This window comes from Cylas formicarius, unplaced genomic scaffold, assembly GCF_029955315.1.
Source record: "Cylas formicarius isolate icCylForm1 unplaced genomic scaffold, icCylForm1.1 PGA_scaffold_1__22_contigs__length_36826433, whole genome shotgun sequence".
Lineage (NCBI taxonomy): Eukaryota > Metazoa > Arthropoda > Insecta > Coleoptera > Brentidae > Cylas > Cylas formicarius.
Window position 1 is genome coordinate 11,270,198 of NW_026844264.1, and position 20,021 is coordinate 11,290,218.

Sequence of the window (20,021 nt, forward strand, 5' to 3'; positions counted from 1 at the left end):
TATTTAAAGTTATACAATAATGATAATGATAATAATCACTATTTTCCAGATCGACAAATTCAGTGTTTGTATAGGAAATTGTGAAAAATAAAATGAAATGACGCCTAATTCAAGACTACAAACAGTAATCTATAACCAAGGAAGGAAAAGAACCAAAAGAGGAAATCATTTCAAATGTCGAGTCTATCTTAAACAAACTGCCATCTCAAACAGCTAATGAAATTCGATTTGAAACAGCAAAAATCCTTAGAAAATTAAAACCCCTTAAATCTAATATTGCAAAGCCTGGACGCATCTCAAAATCGCAATCCTAAAAGCAGATAAAGGAAATGCTATGGTGGTCACGAACACAAATGTATATCAGGAAAAGATTTAAGATATTCTTCCAAACGAATCATATCGTCAACTTAAAAAAATCGTACGCCATCTATGGAACACAACCTTAAATCTATCATTAAGGCTTCCTCTCTATCAGACTCCCTGAAAAAAAATTGTCTTCCCTCATGGCTTTAAAATTCCTCGTCTCTACGGACTCCCAAAGATTCACAAGCCAGAATTACCCCTTCAACCTGTTGTCAGCACCATTGGTTCTCCAACATATTCCCTAGCAAAATATTATTGAAACTCTCACCATAATTTCAGATATATTAAAATCCGAGAATCTGGAATCAAACCTTCGCACCTTAATTGAAAAATGCTTGTCTGGAACATATTTTTCTTATAACGGTCAAATTTTTGAACAAACCTCGGGAACAGCTATGTTTTTGTTATTTGGCCTCATGGTCAAGAATCTGTAGTAGATTTTCTTAGACATTTACACCCTAACATGCGTTTTTCAATTGAATTAGAAACTAATAACAACCTCCCATTCGTAGATATTCTTATCAATAGAAAATCAGACATAACATTGTGTTTACAGAAAATCTACGCACACAGACCGTTACCTTAATGCATTGTCACAACACCATCCGGCCCAAAAATCATCGGTTATCAACTCTCTGGTTTACAGAGCCGTAAAACTATCTCAGCCCGAGTCACTGAACCCAGAATTAAATCACCTTACCTCTGCTTTTCTCTCTAATAATTTCCACATTAAAGATATTAAGCATTCCATCACAAAATACACTTCACCACAACCTTCCAATAGCAATGAAGCCGAAAGCCATCCCACACTTGCCACTGTTGTCCTTCCTTACATTCAAAACATGACTGATCATATATCAAAGGTTCTAAAGCAATATAACGTCAAAACCATATTTACCACTTGTCCAAAAATCTATCAAATCCGTCAAAGACAAAATTCTATTTGAGACGCCAGGAGTTTACAGCATTCCATGCATATGCGGCAAAGAATACATTGGAGAAATCGGACGAAAAATATGAACTAGGCTCAAAGAACATGAAAGGGCCTTCCGACTAGGTAAAATAAACTCCTCACCAGTTGCCGAACACAATCACGAAACCGGACATAAAATTTTATTCGATAAAACTAAAATTCAACCAAAAATCCGAGAGTCTATAGAAATCTATATGCAACCTAACAATCTTTACAGCGGTGGTTATGCCCCTCGTTTAGCTCCGCGCCCTCAAACAATATAAAAGCAGGTACAGAGTAAAATGCGAGCCAGTTTCAGTCAAGCTCTGAAGAAGTCAACAGGATACTTTTTATAAACCTTCTGGATTAATCCTGCGTCAATTCTTGTTTGGTCGAACCAGCTAACGTTTCGCCAATGATCCTTTTGGCTTCGTCAGAGCTTGACTGTACTACCGAGTACAGGCTTATCACACATTTTTATTTCTTTTTGGTAAAAGGTTAAAAAATCGCACACGATAAAATTCAATATTTTAAACTTTTTAAATATGCAGAATTTAAAAATGCTAACAGCAGTGTTGTCAGATTTACCTCTGTAAATAAAACAATTCTCTACATTTTTTTTGGTCGTTTTTGAACATAGGGAATGTTAGAAGTGTATCAATAAACGGTTACCAAAACTTGAATTTTATCTTTCCAGCTTTGGCAATTTTGGATATATTTGAACTTTTCGATACTTTTTATTAAAAAAGCGGTGTTGCCGTAGCTAATTATTAGAAAAAAGAAGAGCAATAAGTCTTAAAATTCATTTTTGTTATGTAAGAATATTCCAAGAGACTTCACATCATATACAAACACCAAATCTTCACTATTTATTTGAAGCGAAAGATGACATCTATATGATAGAATCTTATAAAAGATGTTATAAGTTATTATCATTAAACCAAGAGTTTACCTCACGTAAAACCATGTTGCATTTGTCTTCCAAGCATGAATCATAAATACCCGTCATCAGAAAACTTATTAAACGATCGCTATATCATTGCAAAACATTTTCCATAATATGAAGTCGTGACCTTCACAATCGAATGCCGCAGAAGACCCTAATAAGACACTTGCCGGACTCATAGAAATCATATTTTTCTACTTCTCGAAAACCAAACTGATATATGAGTACTCAAACAACTTCGAGAAAACCGTGGTGACTGTAACCGGTCTGTAATTATTAATATTTGTGTATTATGTTATTGTTATTATTATTATTATTTGTTTAGTGTGCAGTTTATTTTTGCATATTCTCTAACTTCCTCTATTCTTATTTTTGTTGGATTTGTTCTTTGCTTGTGGAATAATTCTGTAGCGACCTAAAAACTCCCATGTATTTATATTTGACCGTGAGACAACTTAAACTTAATACCATTTTTCAAAATTAATGAGTACCAACCAAATTTTAGGAGATATCCACGAGTGACGATTAACAAGGTATAGAAAGTTTTATTTATAGTAAAGTTTATTATAATAATTAGGATTCTTTAGAATGCCTAGCTAAGAATAAATATTTAGTACAAGAATTTGTGTGTAGCTCTTTCAAAAATTCACTATAATAGATATTGTTATCAATATTATTTATTTTTTAAATATGAAGTAATTCATTCAGAACCAGAATATGTTTGAATGTATCTTATTTTCATTCCTATTATTTTTCTGTGAATAAAAAATTTCTTTGAGTTTATTGTTTCGTGGTTCATCGCCTGCATTACTTGGAACATAACTACAAACAAAAATATAAGATTTCAAAAGGGCGCGAAGAAATTATTAGCTCTAGCACCTAATAGTAATAATTCATTAATTATTTCGATAAAAGTGTTTAAGCGACAGCCTGTATAATAATTTGTTCTCAGCAATTCTTCAAGTATAGGACTGAATTTCATTTGTTCGATTGTTTAAGCCAGTGGCTCTCAACCTTTTTGGGATCACGGAACACTTTTAAGTGGTCTCGATTTTGGCGGAACACCATTATCATAAAATTTGTAAATCTAATGTAAATCACACAAAATAATTGGAAGATTAATATTTAATTGAAATAAAGATATATATTACATGGTAACTTATTTTAATGAGAAATTTGCGCTTGACGACCTTTACAAATTTCCTCAAGGTTGGGTCTTATGTAAGAGAGCGCTACTCTCATTTCTTCTTCTAAATTGGTAAGTCTTTCTCTTTTTTTGCTTTTAATATTTGTTAGAGTTGAAAATCCAAGTTCGCACAGATAGGACGTCGAAAAGAGCAACAAGATATTCAACGCTCGTTTTGCAATAAATGGATGTTCATTCTCGATGGAAATCCAAAACCTTTCCACTCCTTCTTCTTTGAATTTTATTTGTAACGTTCGATCCGTTGATATATTAATAAACTCATCTGCTTCCTGAATAGAAAAATCTTGGTTCATTATATCAAATTCACCAAATGGATTTCGCGCCCAATCAAAGTCTTCAATATTAAGAGATGGAAAGTAATGAGTTATTTTGTCTTGCAATATTGACAAATGCTCTGCCACATTTGAAATAATTTCGTTAATGTTAACAATATTTTCCGTTGCTAATAACGGAAACATATCAAATTTGCGATTTTGAGCAATACGATTTTTCCAAAGCAAAAGCTTTTTCTGGAAAGCTAGCAATTTGTCTGTGGATGTCAGAATATTTTCATTTTTTCCTTGAAGAGATGTATTGACTGAATTTAAGTAGCTGAAGATATCGGCTAAATATGCTAGCTTAGTACACCATGCATCATTTTCCAAATATTTTACGTATACACCATTACCCTCTTGTCTAAAAAAAACTAGCAATTCCTGTTTCAACTCATGAACTCGGGTTAGCACTTTTCCTCTTGAGAGCCACCTCACTTCAGAGTGCAAAAGCAAACATTCATATTTGGATTCCATGGTGTTACAAAGTTGTTTGAACATACGGGTTTTTAATGGTCTCGATTTAATATAATTCACCATATATACGACTTGTTTCAAAACAGACTTTAAGTTTGCTGGTAGACTCTTCGAAATCAAAGATTCCCTGTGCAGAAAGCAGTGAGTAGAGACTATATTTGAATTTATTGCTTTAACTCGACTACAAAATCCCTTAATACTGCCACGCATGGCTGGAGCTCCATCAGTACAGATTCCTGCGCAATTTTCCCAGGATAATTTCCATTCTTCCAAATAAGATGATACTGAATTAAATATGTCTTCTCCAGTTGCGTGACCAATAAGTTCCTTGCAGAATAAAAACTGATTTATTATTTCAGTGTCGTCAACAAAGCGAATAAATCCGATTAATTGGGCTTTGCCACTTATGTCAGTGCATTCGTCAATTTGCAGCGCAAAATTTTTTGTACTTAATGTCGCCGTCACTGCGTTCTCTATAAAACCTGACATATCTATAATTCTTCTTTTTATCGTATCGTCCGAAACGGGAATTTTTAGGACGTCTCGCTGCGCTTCATTGCCAAACATAATCTTAACAATTTCTAAACATGCGGGCAAAATTAGCGATTCTGCGATATCATGCGGCTTTTGCTTCAATGCAATTAGTTCTGCCACTTTATAAGAAGCGATTTGCGCTTTATCCGAAACTGTAACGCTCTTTCGAAAGCATGTTGCTTGCACTTCTTGATTTTTCAGCAATCTTTCGAAATAATCTTTACCTTTCGAAGTTAGACAAGAATGTTTTGTTGAAAGCTGTCGCTGTAACTTAGCTGGGACCATTGCACTGTTAGCCATTTTTTCACCACATACAATACATCTCGGAATAGGAACATGTAAAACCAAACTTCAGATATTCTTCCGAATAATGCCGAACTGATTCGGATATCTTTTTACGTTTATTTTCGGCATTTTTGTTGCCTTGCATATCTCCTTCAATTGAAGAAGACCTGCTTGTACTCGCCCCAACATTAACCTCACTTTCAGTCTTTCTTTTCAAAAATTTGTCCATATTTCAGATTTAAAAGTCTTGTATAAATGCTAAAATAAGCAACTAAAAAAGATAAGAATACTGTTAAAACTACACAACTTGCATTTCATCTTACCAATTTCCAACAATATAAAATATATATATACAATAAAAAACACACCACGAAAACTCGATATTTATATTAAATTATGGCTGAACCGCAGATCGAAATTGCGCTTTTGTTATTTACGTACGAAGAAAGAGAAACAGCACGAAATCAACACTACGTAGCGCTCCTTGCGTTATCGAGTACACTAGAAATTTAGTGGTATTCCCCGGAGTAACTCCAAACGACGTAACTGCGTCGTTCGATAATTACACTGTTAATATTATTGACTGTTCCGCGAAAATTTAGAATAATATTGAATATTTTTGCTAAATTTCAAATAATTAACAAAACCATGTAGTATTTATTTTATAGTAATAAAAAAATTTACTGTTTCTTATTATATTATATTCAAAATTTTCGCGGAACACCTGGGACAGCTTCGCGGAACACCAGTGTTCCGCGGAACGGCGGTTGAGAACCACTGGTTTAAGCAAATTAAATTTTACTGCCGGTGTCTCCCGTCGGATTTCAGATTCAATTGTTTTCCGATCGATTAGATTTTTCAAGCAAACAACTTCGGATAAATTTCTATTCAATTTTATGTTTTTTTCCTTTGTTTTTTATTAATTTTTTCTTTTGCGATTGTATCCTAGTTTAATTGCAGTATAATTTAGAATAATTTCTTACTTTGTGGAGTGCCCGTGTAGAGATCCGTGGCCCATAATTCGCATTTCCTTACCGACGTTTCCGTTCATAGAATGACTTTGGTAAGGGTTGCCCTGAAACAAACCGTAATCATAAACCGTGAAATAATTAACATAACATAAGGATGGCGTACCTGAGCTTCCCTATACGAAGGGGCCACAATTAAGAATGTGTCGATGTTGTGATCTTTTAAGTATGAATTTCTCTCTCCCCCATGTCCGGGTTCAACAACGTAATCGCTCCCTAAGCATTTTAATGTTTCCTTTGTTATATGGACTCTCCTAAAAGGAATTGTTTACGCGTTTTAACATATTGATTGCGGATGCAAAAAAAAATGTAAATCAATTTTTTATGTTTTTTAACAAATAGTCCAGTCGCAATTGATACCTGCCTAAAATTAATAAACTAAAACCAACGAAAATTGCGTTAGTGCATTTCTGGGAAAAACCGGAAAATTACTGAATAATTTGTTTTATTAAATAGGGTCTTTACTTTTTAGGAATGGGACAAATATAATAAATTGGACTACTCAATATTTACATATTTATGCTGGGGATTCGTTGAAATCTCAAACAAAAACCAATAAAAATAAATTTTAACATATTGTTTTTATATTTTTATATCGTTTTATAACTAAGAAACAAAATCAATTTTGTAAAGCCCATGATACTGATATTAGAGCAATTTAAAAGAACTAGGTGGAGAGTAAAAACTTGTCTTTTTTCTGAATGATACAAAATGTCTCTACTTTTCTGGGAATCTGATACAGAATTGCATATTTTGGATGCCTGATACTGTGTTTCTACTAAATTGTTTTTTTTTTTTTTAAATAGACAAAAGAGTACTTGATTTTTTATTATTTTAAAAACAAGACATGTAAATAATAAAGTTCTGCATTTGGACATATTATAAACATATTATTCGGTCCTCAGAGATTAGGTTCTTATTTTTAAATCATAATTTTTAATCCTATCTCTAATGGATACCGTAGGTTGTATGATAGGTTTGATTGGTTAGTAAGAGTTTTGGACAACCTGAATTCTTCCTTATTACATGCAAAAAGAGGTCTAAAGGTTCTCATACCGATTTTTGGTGAATCGCATATTTCAGTTTAATATAAGCATAATATACTAATATACATGAGATTTAAAAAGATTCTTTTATTCATCTGAATTATATGCTGTAGTTAAAATGAAGAAAGTAAATATAAAAAAACCATGTTCGCTAAAACTAACCAAAACTTACCCTGGAATGCCACCGCTTTCCATATAATTGGCTAAGGTAACATCATTAGACCACACATCAAACTGCCATTTTCTCAGACCCAAAACGACACAGTGCACTCGTCCTGTATGTATTCCAACTCGCATATTCACGTTAACGTTCATTACACCCCTCACTAACCTGAAAAGAGTTGATTTTATTGCAAAATATCCGGTTAGTTACTATTCGTTTAGAAACAAAAAAAGAAAATACATACAGACTCCTTCAATTCCGAAGTCCTACATTTTTTAAAAAGTTCTGTAGAGGGTCCGACGCTATTAATCGAAAAACCTCGTATCAATTCCGTTTAATTAATTTTTTAAATGCTCTCCGGCTTGCTCCAATATTTACTTTTATTTTCTCGTTTCCGTTTTTTTTTGTTAGGGAGTTCGTTATTGGGCTGCGGGAAAGGTTTTATCCCCTAGGTGTTTGTATCAAGCGGTGTTGCCAAACTGAACTGTTATCATAAATGAAATTTCGTTTCCTTTTTAGTTTCGCCGCAGGACAAAAAACACAACAAAAAAAGGAAAGAGATCAAGAAAAAGTGTAAGAAGCAAGGCAAAATGAATAAACCCCACACCTGCCACCAGAGCTTGAGCAATAAGTGCAAGTTTTTATGGTTTTGAGGCGTATCCGCGAGTTGCGGCTTTCGTGAGCCAAGGCTACTTTTTCATCAAATGAAATTTTTAGATACAGGGCGATTTTGTAAATTCTGCATTTTTAGACACCCTTTCCGTTATGTGTTATGTTTATATGTGAAAAGGAGAAAATTGGGTTGGATAAGAATTTTTGCGTAAGATCCAATCACGTAGTCGGCTTTCTTTGGAAACTCATAAATTTAAATGTGCAGCAACTTGTGTTTTGGTTAATGGATTACACTCTATGTCTTAATAAATTTGTTTGGCTTGTTAGCTTTTCAAAAATATATTTCACATAGGAAGCTATTTTAAATACAATTATAATATTACTTTTGTTATAAATTACATAATTCATTACAAAAACTCAGTTAAAATAAAGTTGTATGTACTATTAAATACACATTTCTATTAAATTTTTCCTAATCGTGAATTTTTGGGTTAACATGACCCATAGTAGAATGAAATGTCACGACAATAAAGAATATTCAAAAAACTGACAACTTTTTTTCTCAACACCTACTGGTAAAGAAACCGCTCAAAATTATAGAAATGTGCTTTGTATTTGAAATACTTTGAATTATGAAAAATACAACCACAAGTTTAGTTTGTATATTAAAATTTGTGAGTTTCAATACAAAAATAACTGCCGCAATTTGTACTACATCAAATTTTTTCCATGAGTTAACGCATAATCAATCTGCAAAGGATATCTAAATATTTTAAAATCACTCTGTATATTAAAATCCCAAATAGCTAAGACATTTCTGTGTGTGGCAACCTTCATTTCATAAAAATTAATAAAGTTGCAACACGCTAGCTTAATTAGATGGGCTAGGAAATCTCTTTAAAATTTTGATGTATTTGTATTTTGTTCCATAGCGAGCAATGTTGTAAACAAAATTCCTTGGAAACACCATGAACTGATTTTTGCCATTTCAGTAACAGAAACACATCTTTGCGCTTAAATTCCGGTTAGGTAAAAATGACAAATGCGATAATAAGATTGAGCTAAGGAAATCCCGTACGTGATCAGTCATCGGAGAGAAAAGCTACCTCCCCCTGCGAACTGCTATTTTATGGAGCAGAAGGAACATTTTTCTCGCAAGAATAAAACACTTTGCTTATATAATTCTGTACATTTTATCTTCGTCTCAAAATTACCTTTCAGAAAAAAAATATTTACCCATTTGAGTAATAGAAGCATAATAAGAAATCAAAATTATTTAACAATATTAGTAAATAAAGAAGAAACATTTTTATTCGCGGTGTAATTTTCAGGTCGTCTTCTCGAAGTTATTATTTAAGACATTTAAACTTAATTTTTATAATGTTTATTTTAATGGTTCATGGTGCAACAAGTGAGGTAGACGGTATTGATATAAAAAGTTTCATCCTATGTTTTTCCAATACCATTAGTTTTTGGGTACAGTTTGGCAAAACAATACAAACACAGTCACTGATATGAACTTCAGGCTTGACAAACGTCAAAATTCAAGCCGTACTATATTTTAATAAACACATACATGTACTTACTTAAATACATGGTAAATAGGCGATTTCCTCGATATAATTACAATTCTCCAAGGTCCCTTTATGATCAATATTTACTAAAACTATTATTCTTTCTTGTTTTGTCTTGTTCCTGTTCTCTTATGAGTCAATTAAGTATTTTATTTTTTAAGTATATATGTAATTTATCTATTCTAAAGTATGATTAATTCAGACAGCTGTTTGGACTTTAGTTGTAGCTTGCCATGGTGGTTTTCTAATTCGTAAACTACAAAGTTTTCTTAATTTTGATATATTAAAATCATGATATTTCTCTGCAATCATCAAAAAAAAGTCTATTCACACTATTAACTACTTCATCATGTGATCAGACCGACTGACTATATCACAGCATAGATTTTCCAAATCAAAGGCTGATTCATCTAATTTAAAGTTATACAACAAAGTCCCAGCTGAGTATAGGAATTAAAAATAACTAAATTTAAAAAAAAGTAAAGGAACATCGTAAAAAGTGCTTTTAAACCAAGAATGGAAAGAGAAATTGATGGACCATTTACCGAAGGAAACTTATAGTATGCTGACTGATGACTCTATATTAGTAATATATTAATATTATCAAAAATTTTAGGAATAGCTTTTAATATACCCTGCGAAGAAATGAAATGCTTGTGTTGCTGGAGAGGCTTTATTGCCTACATGTTTATATCAAGTAGTGTTTTAATAATGATTTGCTATAAGATAATTTCATTTCTTGTTTGATTGCGTCCCTTGACTATAAAACACAACAAAGAACAACGGAAATAAAAATTTAATATATTTTTCCCGTCAACCCCACACCCGCCACCAGATCTTCCAAGTTTACACTTAAATGGACTTAGAAAGCACCTAAAATTTTTATGTATTTTAGTTCCATAGAGGTCAAGTTTAACACAAAGTTCCTTAAAACACATCTTTGCGCTTAAATTTCGCTTAGATGAAAATGATAAATGCGATAATAAGATTGAGCTAACGAAATCCCTCAAGTGATCGGTCACCGAAGAGAAAAACTACCTCTCTCTATGAACCGCTGTTTCATGAGACAGGAGAAATGTTTTTGCTACAAGAATAAATGGCTTTGCTTATATAATTTTAATACTTTATATTTATCTTAAAATTAGCTTTCAAAGAAATTAAAATTAAAAAAAAGAAAGAATCGAAATGATAAATTAATAGGCACACGACCAGTTACTAAATGAATCACAAATTGATGGCAAGATTTAGGCAATGTTAGGTAACTTATTTTTTTTATTTTATTTATTATTAATTCTTCGGGTGTTTAGGAATTTTTCTAAATAAACCTATAACTTCATTATTCAACCAAGAAGTTACTTTTCTACTTCTATTCGCGATAAGTCTTGAGCTTAACTGGCCAACTGCACCCGCCAGCGCCCTTAGGCGCATGCTCCACTCAAAATCACGGTGAAGCGCTAAATAGGTCGCTCTGACCGTGTCGTTCAAAAAGTGCAGTTGAACGCGTCAGATCGTACGCGTGGTGATCGCCAAATTTCCTCACCACCCGAGGCACAGAGGAAGCAGCACGGGCCGGCCCCTCTGGAAAGGAAGACCACAAAAGCGAGGTAGGGTCAGTTAAGTTCCTGAATCGAGTAATTTTGATCCTGTCTGGGTCGCGACTTCTTGCTGTGTCAGCTACGGCTAAAGTCCGTTTCCGCGAGGAAAAAACAGTAACAGTTAAATTAATATACAGACTGATCTAAATTAAGTGTTCATCATTGGTAACTTTGTTATAAGTAGAGATACAAAGTCGGTTAAATCAACAAACTGGTAGCATCCTTTCTACTGATTACGATGGTGAAAATAGAAAAACAATTTAATGTTACTCAAACGTTCGTAAATCACCAACAGAATAAAAAAGTGCACATGCAATATTAGCCTAAAATTGAAAGTAGCCGAATTATCAGTACATCACTCTTTTAGACTAAAAAGTTATGAGTAATTGCGAAATTAAACTCCATTTTTATTTTACTGTTTTATTTGAGCGTAAGAAGAATGGAAAGAAGAAAATAGAAAAAAAAACTTATAAATTTCGTGCCTTAAATAACCCCACAAGTGGAAATCAAGTGGGGTTATATCTGGTGACCTAACGGATCAAGGAATCCATTTATTGTTGAAAATGGTTGTCAAAAATTCATATGTGCCTCGGAAGTTATGAACTGGTGCGCCATCTTGTTGGAAATGGAGATTTTACCTACTTTTAAAGTCAAACTCATCTAGAAAAGAACCATCCAGAATTTCAGAAATAATTGCAGTGTAACGCCCAGTGGTCAGCGTGCCATGGTTCACAAAATATACCGAAAATTATTTATGTTTTGGCGACAAAAGTTAAAATACCAATGACAACCAAAGTATTCTTTCAATATCTCCTGCCAGAAGCGCCTGAGTTGGTCTGAATTGTATTTGTGTTTCTTTAAATCCTTTAGTCTTTGACTGTGTCTCGGATAGAATTATGACCATTTGCAAAAACGGTTTCATTATTTCTAAAAATTGGATAACGGCACAGAAAGAATTGTTCATGTGGTGGAAGGCGTTGTGGATATAGGTTTATGTATCATTCTCTTGCCCTTGCAGAGGATATACTGAATGCCCAATAGCATTCTAACATGTCGCACTTTTCTTCATGTGTAAAAACCATTTGTAAATAAGCGATACAGTAAAATTAATTTTAATAATTGATAACCATTGATATGATAATAATAACAATTACACATTAAAACCAATTTTTTTTACAGCTATTGTTTTATTTGGCAGCGCTGTCATTATTTGCACAAACTTCTTTGAACAATTTCTTCTGCGCCTTTGTCGAATCTTTAGAGGTAATGAAACCATTTTTGCTACAAGAAGGAGACAATTTTTTTTTTAATAAACGCAGGCGTGAGACGTGGAAATTTCTATTATTATTATTTGTTTCTTAGGCTCAAATAATAAAATATAAGGAAAATGGGGTTTTGTTTCGCAACCACTAGTCTAAAAGAAAAATATGCTGATAATTCGGTTATTTTCAATTATAGGCTAATATTTTTTGTTTCGTTAGTGATTTACAAACAAAAAAATGGTACTAATTTGCTAATTTAACCGACTTTGTATATCTACTAATAACGAAGTTACTAATGATGAATACTTAATTTTGATCAGCCGGTATAATATAATGTGTATATTATATTTTTCATTTTTTTTTTAAAGCACGCAATAATATACGAATCAAGGAATAATCTTCCTAAACATTTTAATCTTTCCTGTAATTTTTAAGTCATCTTTTTAATTGTTTGCTTTGGTACGGAACATATTTCGTTCGAGTTACACTTGATGAACAAACACAAGTACTAAATATATAGTAAATAGGCGATTTTCTTAATGATACATACCTTGATTACTATTGTACAAGGTCCTTTTATGGACAATATTAACTGAAACTTTTATACTCAATTATGTTGTCTAGTTCCCATTTTTCCCGTTCCCTTTCCCACATCGAAAAATTGTCATGGGAGTTATCGAGTGTCATTTTTCTAATTCATAAATTACAAAGTTTTTTAATTTCGATATATAAAAATCATAATATTTCGTTGTATTTCACTGAAAAGTATTTCACGCGATACCCTTGTGGAGTGAAAGAACAGCTTGTTTGATCATCTTCAAGCTTCAAAAAGATTATCCCTCCACCGACATCTTAAAAAATTCTTTTAAGCAAATAATAGAAAGCATAAATGGATAAATATCGCATCATTAACCTAACGGATTACTTATTGCATTGACTAATATTAGATAAATTGAAAAAATGGAATATTTAATATAAAATATAATAGAAGACAATATTCTAAATATTTTAAGGAAGTTAGCTAATACCATACTTATCAAGACATATTTTTTGACGTACCCTGTGAGCAAATACGTTACGTACTTGAGATACTCAAATTAAATTTAATTCACATGCGATATAGACTTACGCTATAGCATCGATCATATCCAGGCCCATCTCGACCGCACAGTGGGCGTGGTCCGGTCTAGCTTCGGGTAATCCGGACACACAGTAATAGCAATCGCCAAGAAGTTTGATACGGAGACAGTGATGTTCCGCTGCCAATTTGTCGAATCTGGAGCGAAATAAACTAGTTTCTAATACAACGACGGCAACAAGCCGGGCAAAAAGTTTCAACGTTCGCGTTTCATTAGTTAGTTGCTTTGTCGATATTGTTTCACTTAGTTTCTACCTTGTTCGGGTCTCGAAATTGCTGTTAAAAAATGGTATCCGCGGGCAACGTTATTTTGTTTTACTATAAACAGGAGTATATTAAGAACGCAATATTTCAAATTAAATTTTTACCAAAATCTAGTCTCAAAACACTCAAAAATAAACAAAAAGGCAGATTTGCTTTGCTTGCTTTCAAAAGAGGAACCATGTATTATGTATGCGAAAACAAACCAAATCCGGGGCGCACATGAGAAGGGAACTTTTGGGACTCGCAAAACTCTATGTAATTAATGAAACATTATCTGTTTTAGCCGGAAATTAAATTTACCTGTGCTTTTCACTTAACGAATCCCAATGAAATTTATACATACAGCGTAATGCGATCCTTTGTAGCTACGCTATATTAAATCGTAGATGAGCATCGTAACAAGGATATGGCTCTAAACACTTATTCAACGATTTTTTTAGCTCACGCTAACATAGTCCATATTTATTATATTTTAATTGTTTGCATTTGTTGTCATCTTTAATGGTAATTATATGTTCTTACTTATTGACAGATTTTCTACGCCTTTCAATTTTTATTACTTATAAATTTAAATTGTATACACCTCTTGTTGTCTGTGATTTTTATATTTGTTTCGGTGAATTATTACCCCATTATTTTAGTCGCTCTTACTCTTAGATTTTTTCCTACCTATTACTAATATATTTTGTCTATATTTCTTATTTTCTGTAATTTGTTATTTTAGTTTCTTTATGAGTGTTTACATTTTTTAATTATTCTCGTTCGAGTTACCTGCATGACTAGTATTTTCTAAGAGGTATTTTTTACTCCTTTGTTTTGTTGTCTCATTTTCATTCGTTTATGTAACACTTAAGTGGTTGATCTTTTCCAAAACTATGAATATTTTGGAGAGCTGGGAACCAATTTCACTCAAAAGTATCTTACGCCACACCCCATAGGAGTGAAAAAATAGCTTCTTTCATAAGTTTCAACCTTCAGCATAGATTTTCCAAATCAAATTCCCAAGCCGGGCAAAGGAATTAAGAATTAATAAATTTAAAATACTTATTACTGTGTTAAAGAATTGTTGTTTATTTTATTTTTTAAATTAATGTTTATTATTATTATTACTATGGTGAATTTTTTTCCTTGTAGCATTTTTCCTGTATTTTTTTGTTTTAGGTTTTTTTGTGACTTGGCTATAATTTAAATTTTTTGTCAATTTAGTCAATAGTCAATACATTACTACTATTAGACTACTACAATGAGTTTGAGCTTTTCGACAGATTTACTGCTATAACGAAAGGAAACCAACATCTGTGTTTCTCGTACTTTTATTTGAATATATCATAAGTCTTCATAGTCATTTGCTGTCACAGATCTTGCATCATTTTTGTAATTTACGCTTAGCCATCACATATATTTTGCAAATTTCGGTGATTCGCCTGTGATAACATACCTCGAAACCAGCCACGTTTAATTTAAACGAGCAATCTAACTGAAAGGGAAACCGTATCACCTGTTCTTTTACCCCACGGGTTTCGAGATCTCGATCGAGTGTTCATTAAAACCAGAACAATACGCCCCGCCGATGAAAACCATTCTAGTTTAATTACGTTTTTGCCATTTAACGGTTTTTCCAGAACAACGGGACTTATATTAATTAGGATTTGCGTTAAGTTGTTGTAATTACAATGTCCGCGTTTTCATTGTTTCCTGGGCCTTTGTTTACGCTATTTAGGCTGTTTAGGAATTTCAATTGAAATGCCCGATTTTAAAGTTATTAATTACTGAAAGTTAAAGCTTTGCCTTTTGGACAGAATTATGTATATGGGTTCTCTGGCTGGTTTAAAACTCTAGCAAACCTTAAATACCATCTTGTCATATAACCATACACATTAGGAAAATGAGAGAGAATGAAAAGGAGAATATAACCTATAATTTTAAAAAAATGCATGTTTTACTGTGCTTTTTAGCATCATTTAAGAACAAAATTGGTATATGGGATCCTAATATTCAGACACTCCTTTAATTAATCAATTAATCAGTTTTGTTAATTATTTTTCTGAAAACGTATCTGAAGCAACCGCAAAAACTGAATGGGAACTATGTTTGTTTGGATCCAAAACTTCGACAGCGGCAAAAAAATAGACGTTCTACGTCACACTAATATAGCGTACAGTGTGACAAAGTATAATCTTTTAATTATTTAGCACAATTTTTAAAAATTGTTTTAGCTACAAAAATGATTCATATGATTGACAATATTTTTATTATGCAAAATTTTATTGATTCTTTTTAGATGACAACTGACAAAATACAATCCAGATCAGTAGTGAGTACATTTAACTTCTACGCCCTCCGTCCCCTAAGGGAAACATTATAATAACGAAATTACAGATCTAACCAAAGTTTCGTCCCTCGTCGATAGATGGCAACACGCGCTCTATCCAAACATATTTCACCGTTCGCCTACAGATGGCAGTGTATTTAATAAATTGAAGTTCTCGGAGACGATATTTAACGTAAGTAAAATCAAATTATTTTATGTAATCGTGAAAAAATAGTTAAAGTTTCAACCTTAACTTTTGTTTCCTAAAATCGACCCATCAGTGCACTGTCAAGAGTGAAACATTATTGAATATATCAATAAGGATAGACCCAGATCATTTGGAATGCAGCATTTATTCACGGTGACATTTTGTATGCTAAAAACAAACGCTTTAGCAAACCTGGTTTCAAAATATTTATGACAAATATCGTCCTGTTGTTTTTGTATCATTACCCAGCGCGTTTCATCTGCGTTTTTTGGTGGTTCGACTAGACATGCCCAAAATTGGGACGCGAACCGTTTCGATCAAATTGAAAGATTAAAATTTCTATTATAGAACGACGTCATTCTGCAAACTTTTTTCATATAATTGTTCGATCAAACGAGTCAGTTTAAATATTATTATTGCATCAGCTTCTACGATGTAAAATGTAAAAAACCTACCCATTGTTGGAGCGACAATTTTCTTTTCATACTGAAAACAAACAAAGTGCCGAGCGCTCGCGTCTTTGATAAAACAACACACACAGTTCAAACTTACCGAGCAAATAGTTCATTTAAAATTCGGACCAGCTCTTCGGCGGTACACTGATCGGATAGGGTCGTGAATCCGCATATATCAGCGAACAGGATGCTGCAAAAGAAAAATAGAAAAAAGAGGGCTCGACGTGGCAGACTGTATAGCGAAAAATGAGGACAAACCGAACTATTTGTTTAACTTTCTAACCGCATCGGATCGATCCGGTGCTCAATGGGATTTATTTTTGTAACAACGGCGTTTTCTAAACGCACGATCGCACAATGGCCGCGGATCGTATTGCTCGAATGGAAATATCAACTGAACGTGCCGCTTCAATAATTTTGATCTTGTAGTTGGAAATTACTGCGATTTAAAAAACCCGCATTTGGTCCTTCTAGGAAGGTCTATTTATAGCACAGTTTTACATGGAAAATTCTCTGAGAGTTTTAAAAATAGCTTTATAGATTTCTATGTGGACTTTCCGGAGGGAAGGAGATATTGTCAAAAAAGTGATTTTAGTTGCCATATTTCCAATATGGCGGCGGTAACGTTGGACAAAATTAACCATTTTTTAAACTCCCTGAAAACATTCCAAGTAACCCCTTACTTTAAAATCAAATTAACCCACTCTTATATATGGGCCGAACCAGAAAGAAAAGCTAATCAATAAGGGATACTTGAGTTGAGTTTAGTACAATTTAACGACATAGATTCTGTTAAATGAGTATGTAGCTTAACTGCTACGAAAGCAGTCCTTGGTTAGTTACAGGGTATTAAAATTTTAGATTTTTTTGAATAATATTTGAAGTAATATGGAGTTTTACTAAATAATGAAGAAAGAAACGACTACTTTTATTTATTTTAATTAGTAATGTTTAATAAACACTTTATTTAGAAATAATGTTGAAATATCTGGGAATTGGGAAGTCGTATCGACTTCTACTTCTAATTTTTTCGTAAAAACTATTGAATTTTTTTTTTTGAAGTACTACATACAAAATTAACATTGAAATTTGGCAAATCAATGTTATTCTATTTAGAAAACTATTTCTCCTGTGTCGGCGTTTGTTGAATCAACCTTCACCCTGTTGGCTTCTTCAGAGCTTAACTAAAACTGGATCGAATTCTACTCTGTACCTGATTATATATTGTTCGGATGGGGAGGAGCTAAAGGAGGGCCATGAACATTGTCTCGGATGACCGATTCGCATATTAGTTGATGCTTTTCGTCCGTTCTCGCCAATGAATTCTGCAAACTCCGGGTATCCCAAACAAAATTTTGTCTCTTACGGATGGAAGATGTTAAGAGATTTCGGAACAAGTGGAAAATCTGGTTTTGACGATATATTTCTTAAGAACTTTTGACAGGTAGTCAGTGATGTTTTGAATGTAAGGAAGGACTACAGTGGCAAGTGTGGGCTTGCTTTTGAACTCATTGTCATGCAAATGTTAGGTGTTTTAATCTTGGGTTCAGTGACTCGGGTTGGGATAGTTTTACGGCTCTATAAACAAGAAAGCTGATTTTCTATTGATAAGAGTATCAAAGAATGGTAGATCATTCTTAGTTTCTATTTCTATTAGGGTGTATAGAGTTTAAATGACTAAGAAGTAAGAGTTTCAGTTAAGCTCTGAAGAAGTCAATATGATGATTGGCGAAACGTCGCACTTGTTTAATTTAACGGTCAAATTTGTCCAACTCAAAAGATTTTAGTGGGTTTAAAGTAATAATTTTAAGCTACATACTAAATTAACATAATAAATTGACATACTGTATTTTGTCTGTATTCTTTTAAAAGTTTCAGTTGCACTTGGAGCAACCAATTTTTGATTTAAATAAACTTTTTTATGACGAGGAATTCAGGCTATGGAGGGATTAATTAAATTAAAAGATCAGAAAAAAATTTAAAATTCCGTCGACCAATCGCAGTGACAAAGGAATGTGATAAAAATTCCCATAAAAATTATATCGGGCTTACCTCACATTTTCGTGACGTTGAATATAAATTTTGTGGAATTGTTCTTCCTTCGGCTGTCCCGCTATGTAAGCTTTCATCTCCATAGCAACGTAGCGCGGCAAAACCGACAAGAGCAGCCTTTCCTAAAAACCAAGTTAGGTTCGTTAAATTATCATTGCTTTATAATTTGATATCGCTTACAAAGTGGATGTTTATTAAGACGTTATTTTAGGGAAAAAATCATTTTGTGTAGAATTTCCAAGAAAAATAAACTATAGGGTGCCGTTCAACCTAATTAAAAAAAAAACATGTAATGATATTGAAAAATAAGTTGACAATCAACTCGTTAAAATGGAATAGCTGCTACAATAAAGTATCAAATAGTTAAAAGGGGCTCAGTAACTTTAACTTCAAAAACAGAATTGTAAAATGGGCACATGGCCAAAATAGAATATTCTTTTTTCTTTTATCTCTGTACATCTTGAAGACTTTTTTAAGAAGCCTATTCGGTTTTGTATCTTAAAATACCGTTGAGATACTCGCATATATTAATATGTTGCTACAAGGTTAAGTTAGTTTTGGTTAGTTGGTTAGAAGGTTTGGGTTCAAAAAATCACCATCAATCACATTCCTGTCAAACCCTAAAAATAATACCAAATATGTTGTTAATATATTTTCTAAATGAGATTTGGCTGGCTACCCTTTCGCTGTGGAAGGGGCGATTCTGCAAGCATACTTAGACGACTTAGCAGTTAACGGTAATTGCGAAAAACGGGCGTCCAACATTCTTTAAACTAACCATAACCATATACACTTGGTACAGGATTGAAAGTTTGACCACAAATCCCTCTGGTAGTACCATTCACTTGGAAGTGAAAACCGCCAAGCAGAGAAGAGTGGGTAGCGAACAAGATTGAGAAGGGATAGCGTTGATTCACAGACGAATCCAAAACCAACGAAGATGTTTGGATCGGCATATAGATGTCCAAAGACGGAGATAAAGATCAGCCTTGGCACGTATCCCAACATATTCCAAGCGGAAGCCTTTGAGCTTCTGGAAAAGAAAAAACAAACCTTCTGGCATGGAAGAGACAGAAATGTCGACGGTAGGACTACAACCGATGATGACTATTTCTCGCCGGCAAGAGATGCAATCGACCCCTGTAAAAGTAGAAGGTCGCCTACAGTGGCTACAATGGCAGCGACAGAGCATATTGTGTAGTTGGCTGGCACGGGGGAGGACTAGACTAAAAACATTA

The 20,021-nt window shown here is 33.2% G+C and overlaps 1 protein-coding gene across 1 annotated transcript in view; it reads right to left on the reverse strand.

Moving 5' to 3' along the window:
• The window catches only part of LOC132696243 (adenylate cyclase type 6), a 206,586-nt gene that overhangs the window by 32,677 nt on the left and 153,888 nt on the right, over positions 1–20,021 (reverse strand). The window contains exons 10-15 of the mRNA XM_060660966.1: positions 18,784–18,905; positions 16,829–16,921; positions 13,485–13,631; positions 7,322–7,480; positions 6,210–6,357; positions 6,059–6,150 (exon numbers count right to left, since the gene is read on the reverse strand). Coding sequence (XP_060516949.1) covers positions 6,059–6,150; positions 6,210–6,357; positions 7,322–7,480; positions 13,485–13,631; positions 16,829–16,921; positions 18,784–18,905 — 761 coding nt within the window. The remainder of the gene's footprint in view (positions 1–6,058; positions 6,151–6,209; positions 6,358–7,321; positions 7,481–13,484; positions 13,632–16,828; positions 16,922–18,783; positions 18,906–20,021) is intronic.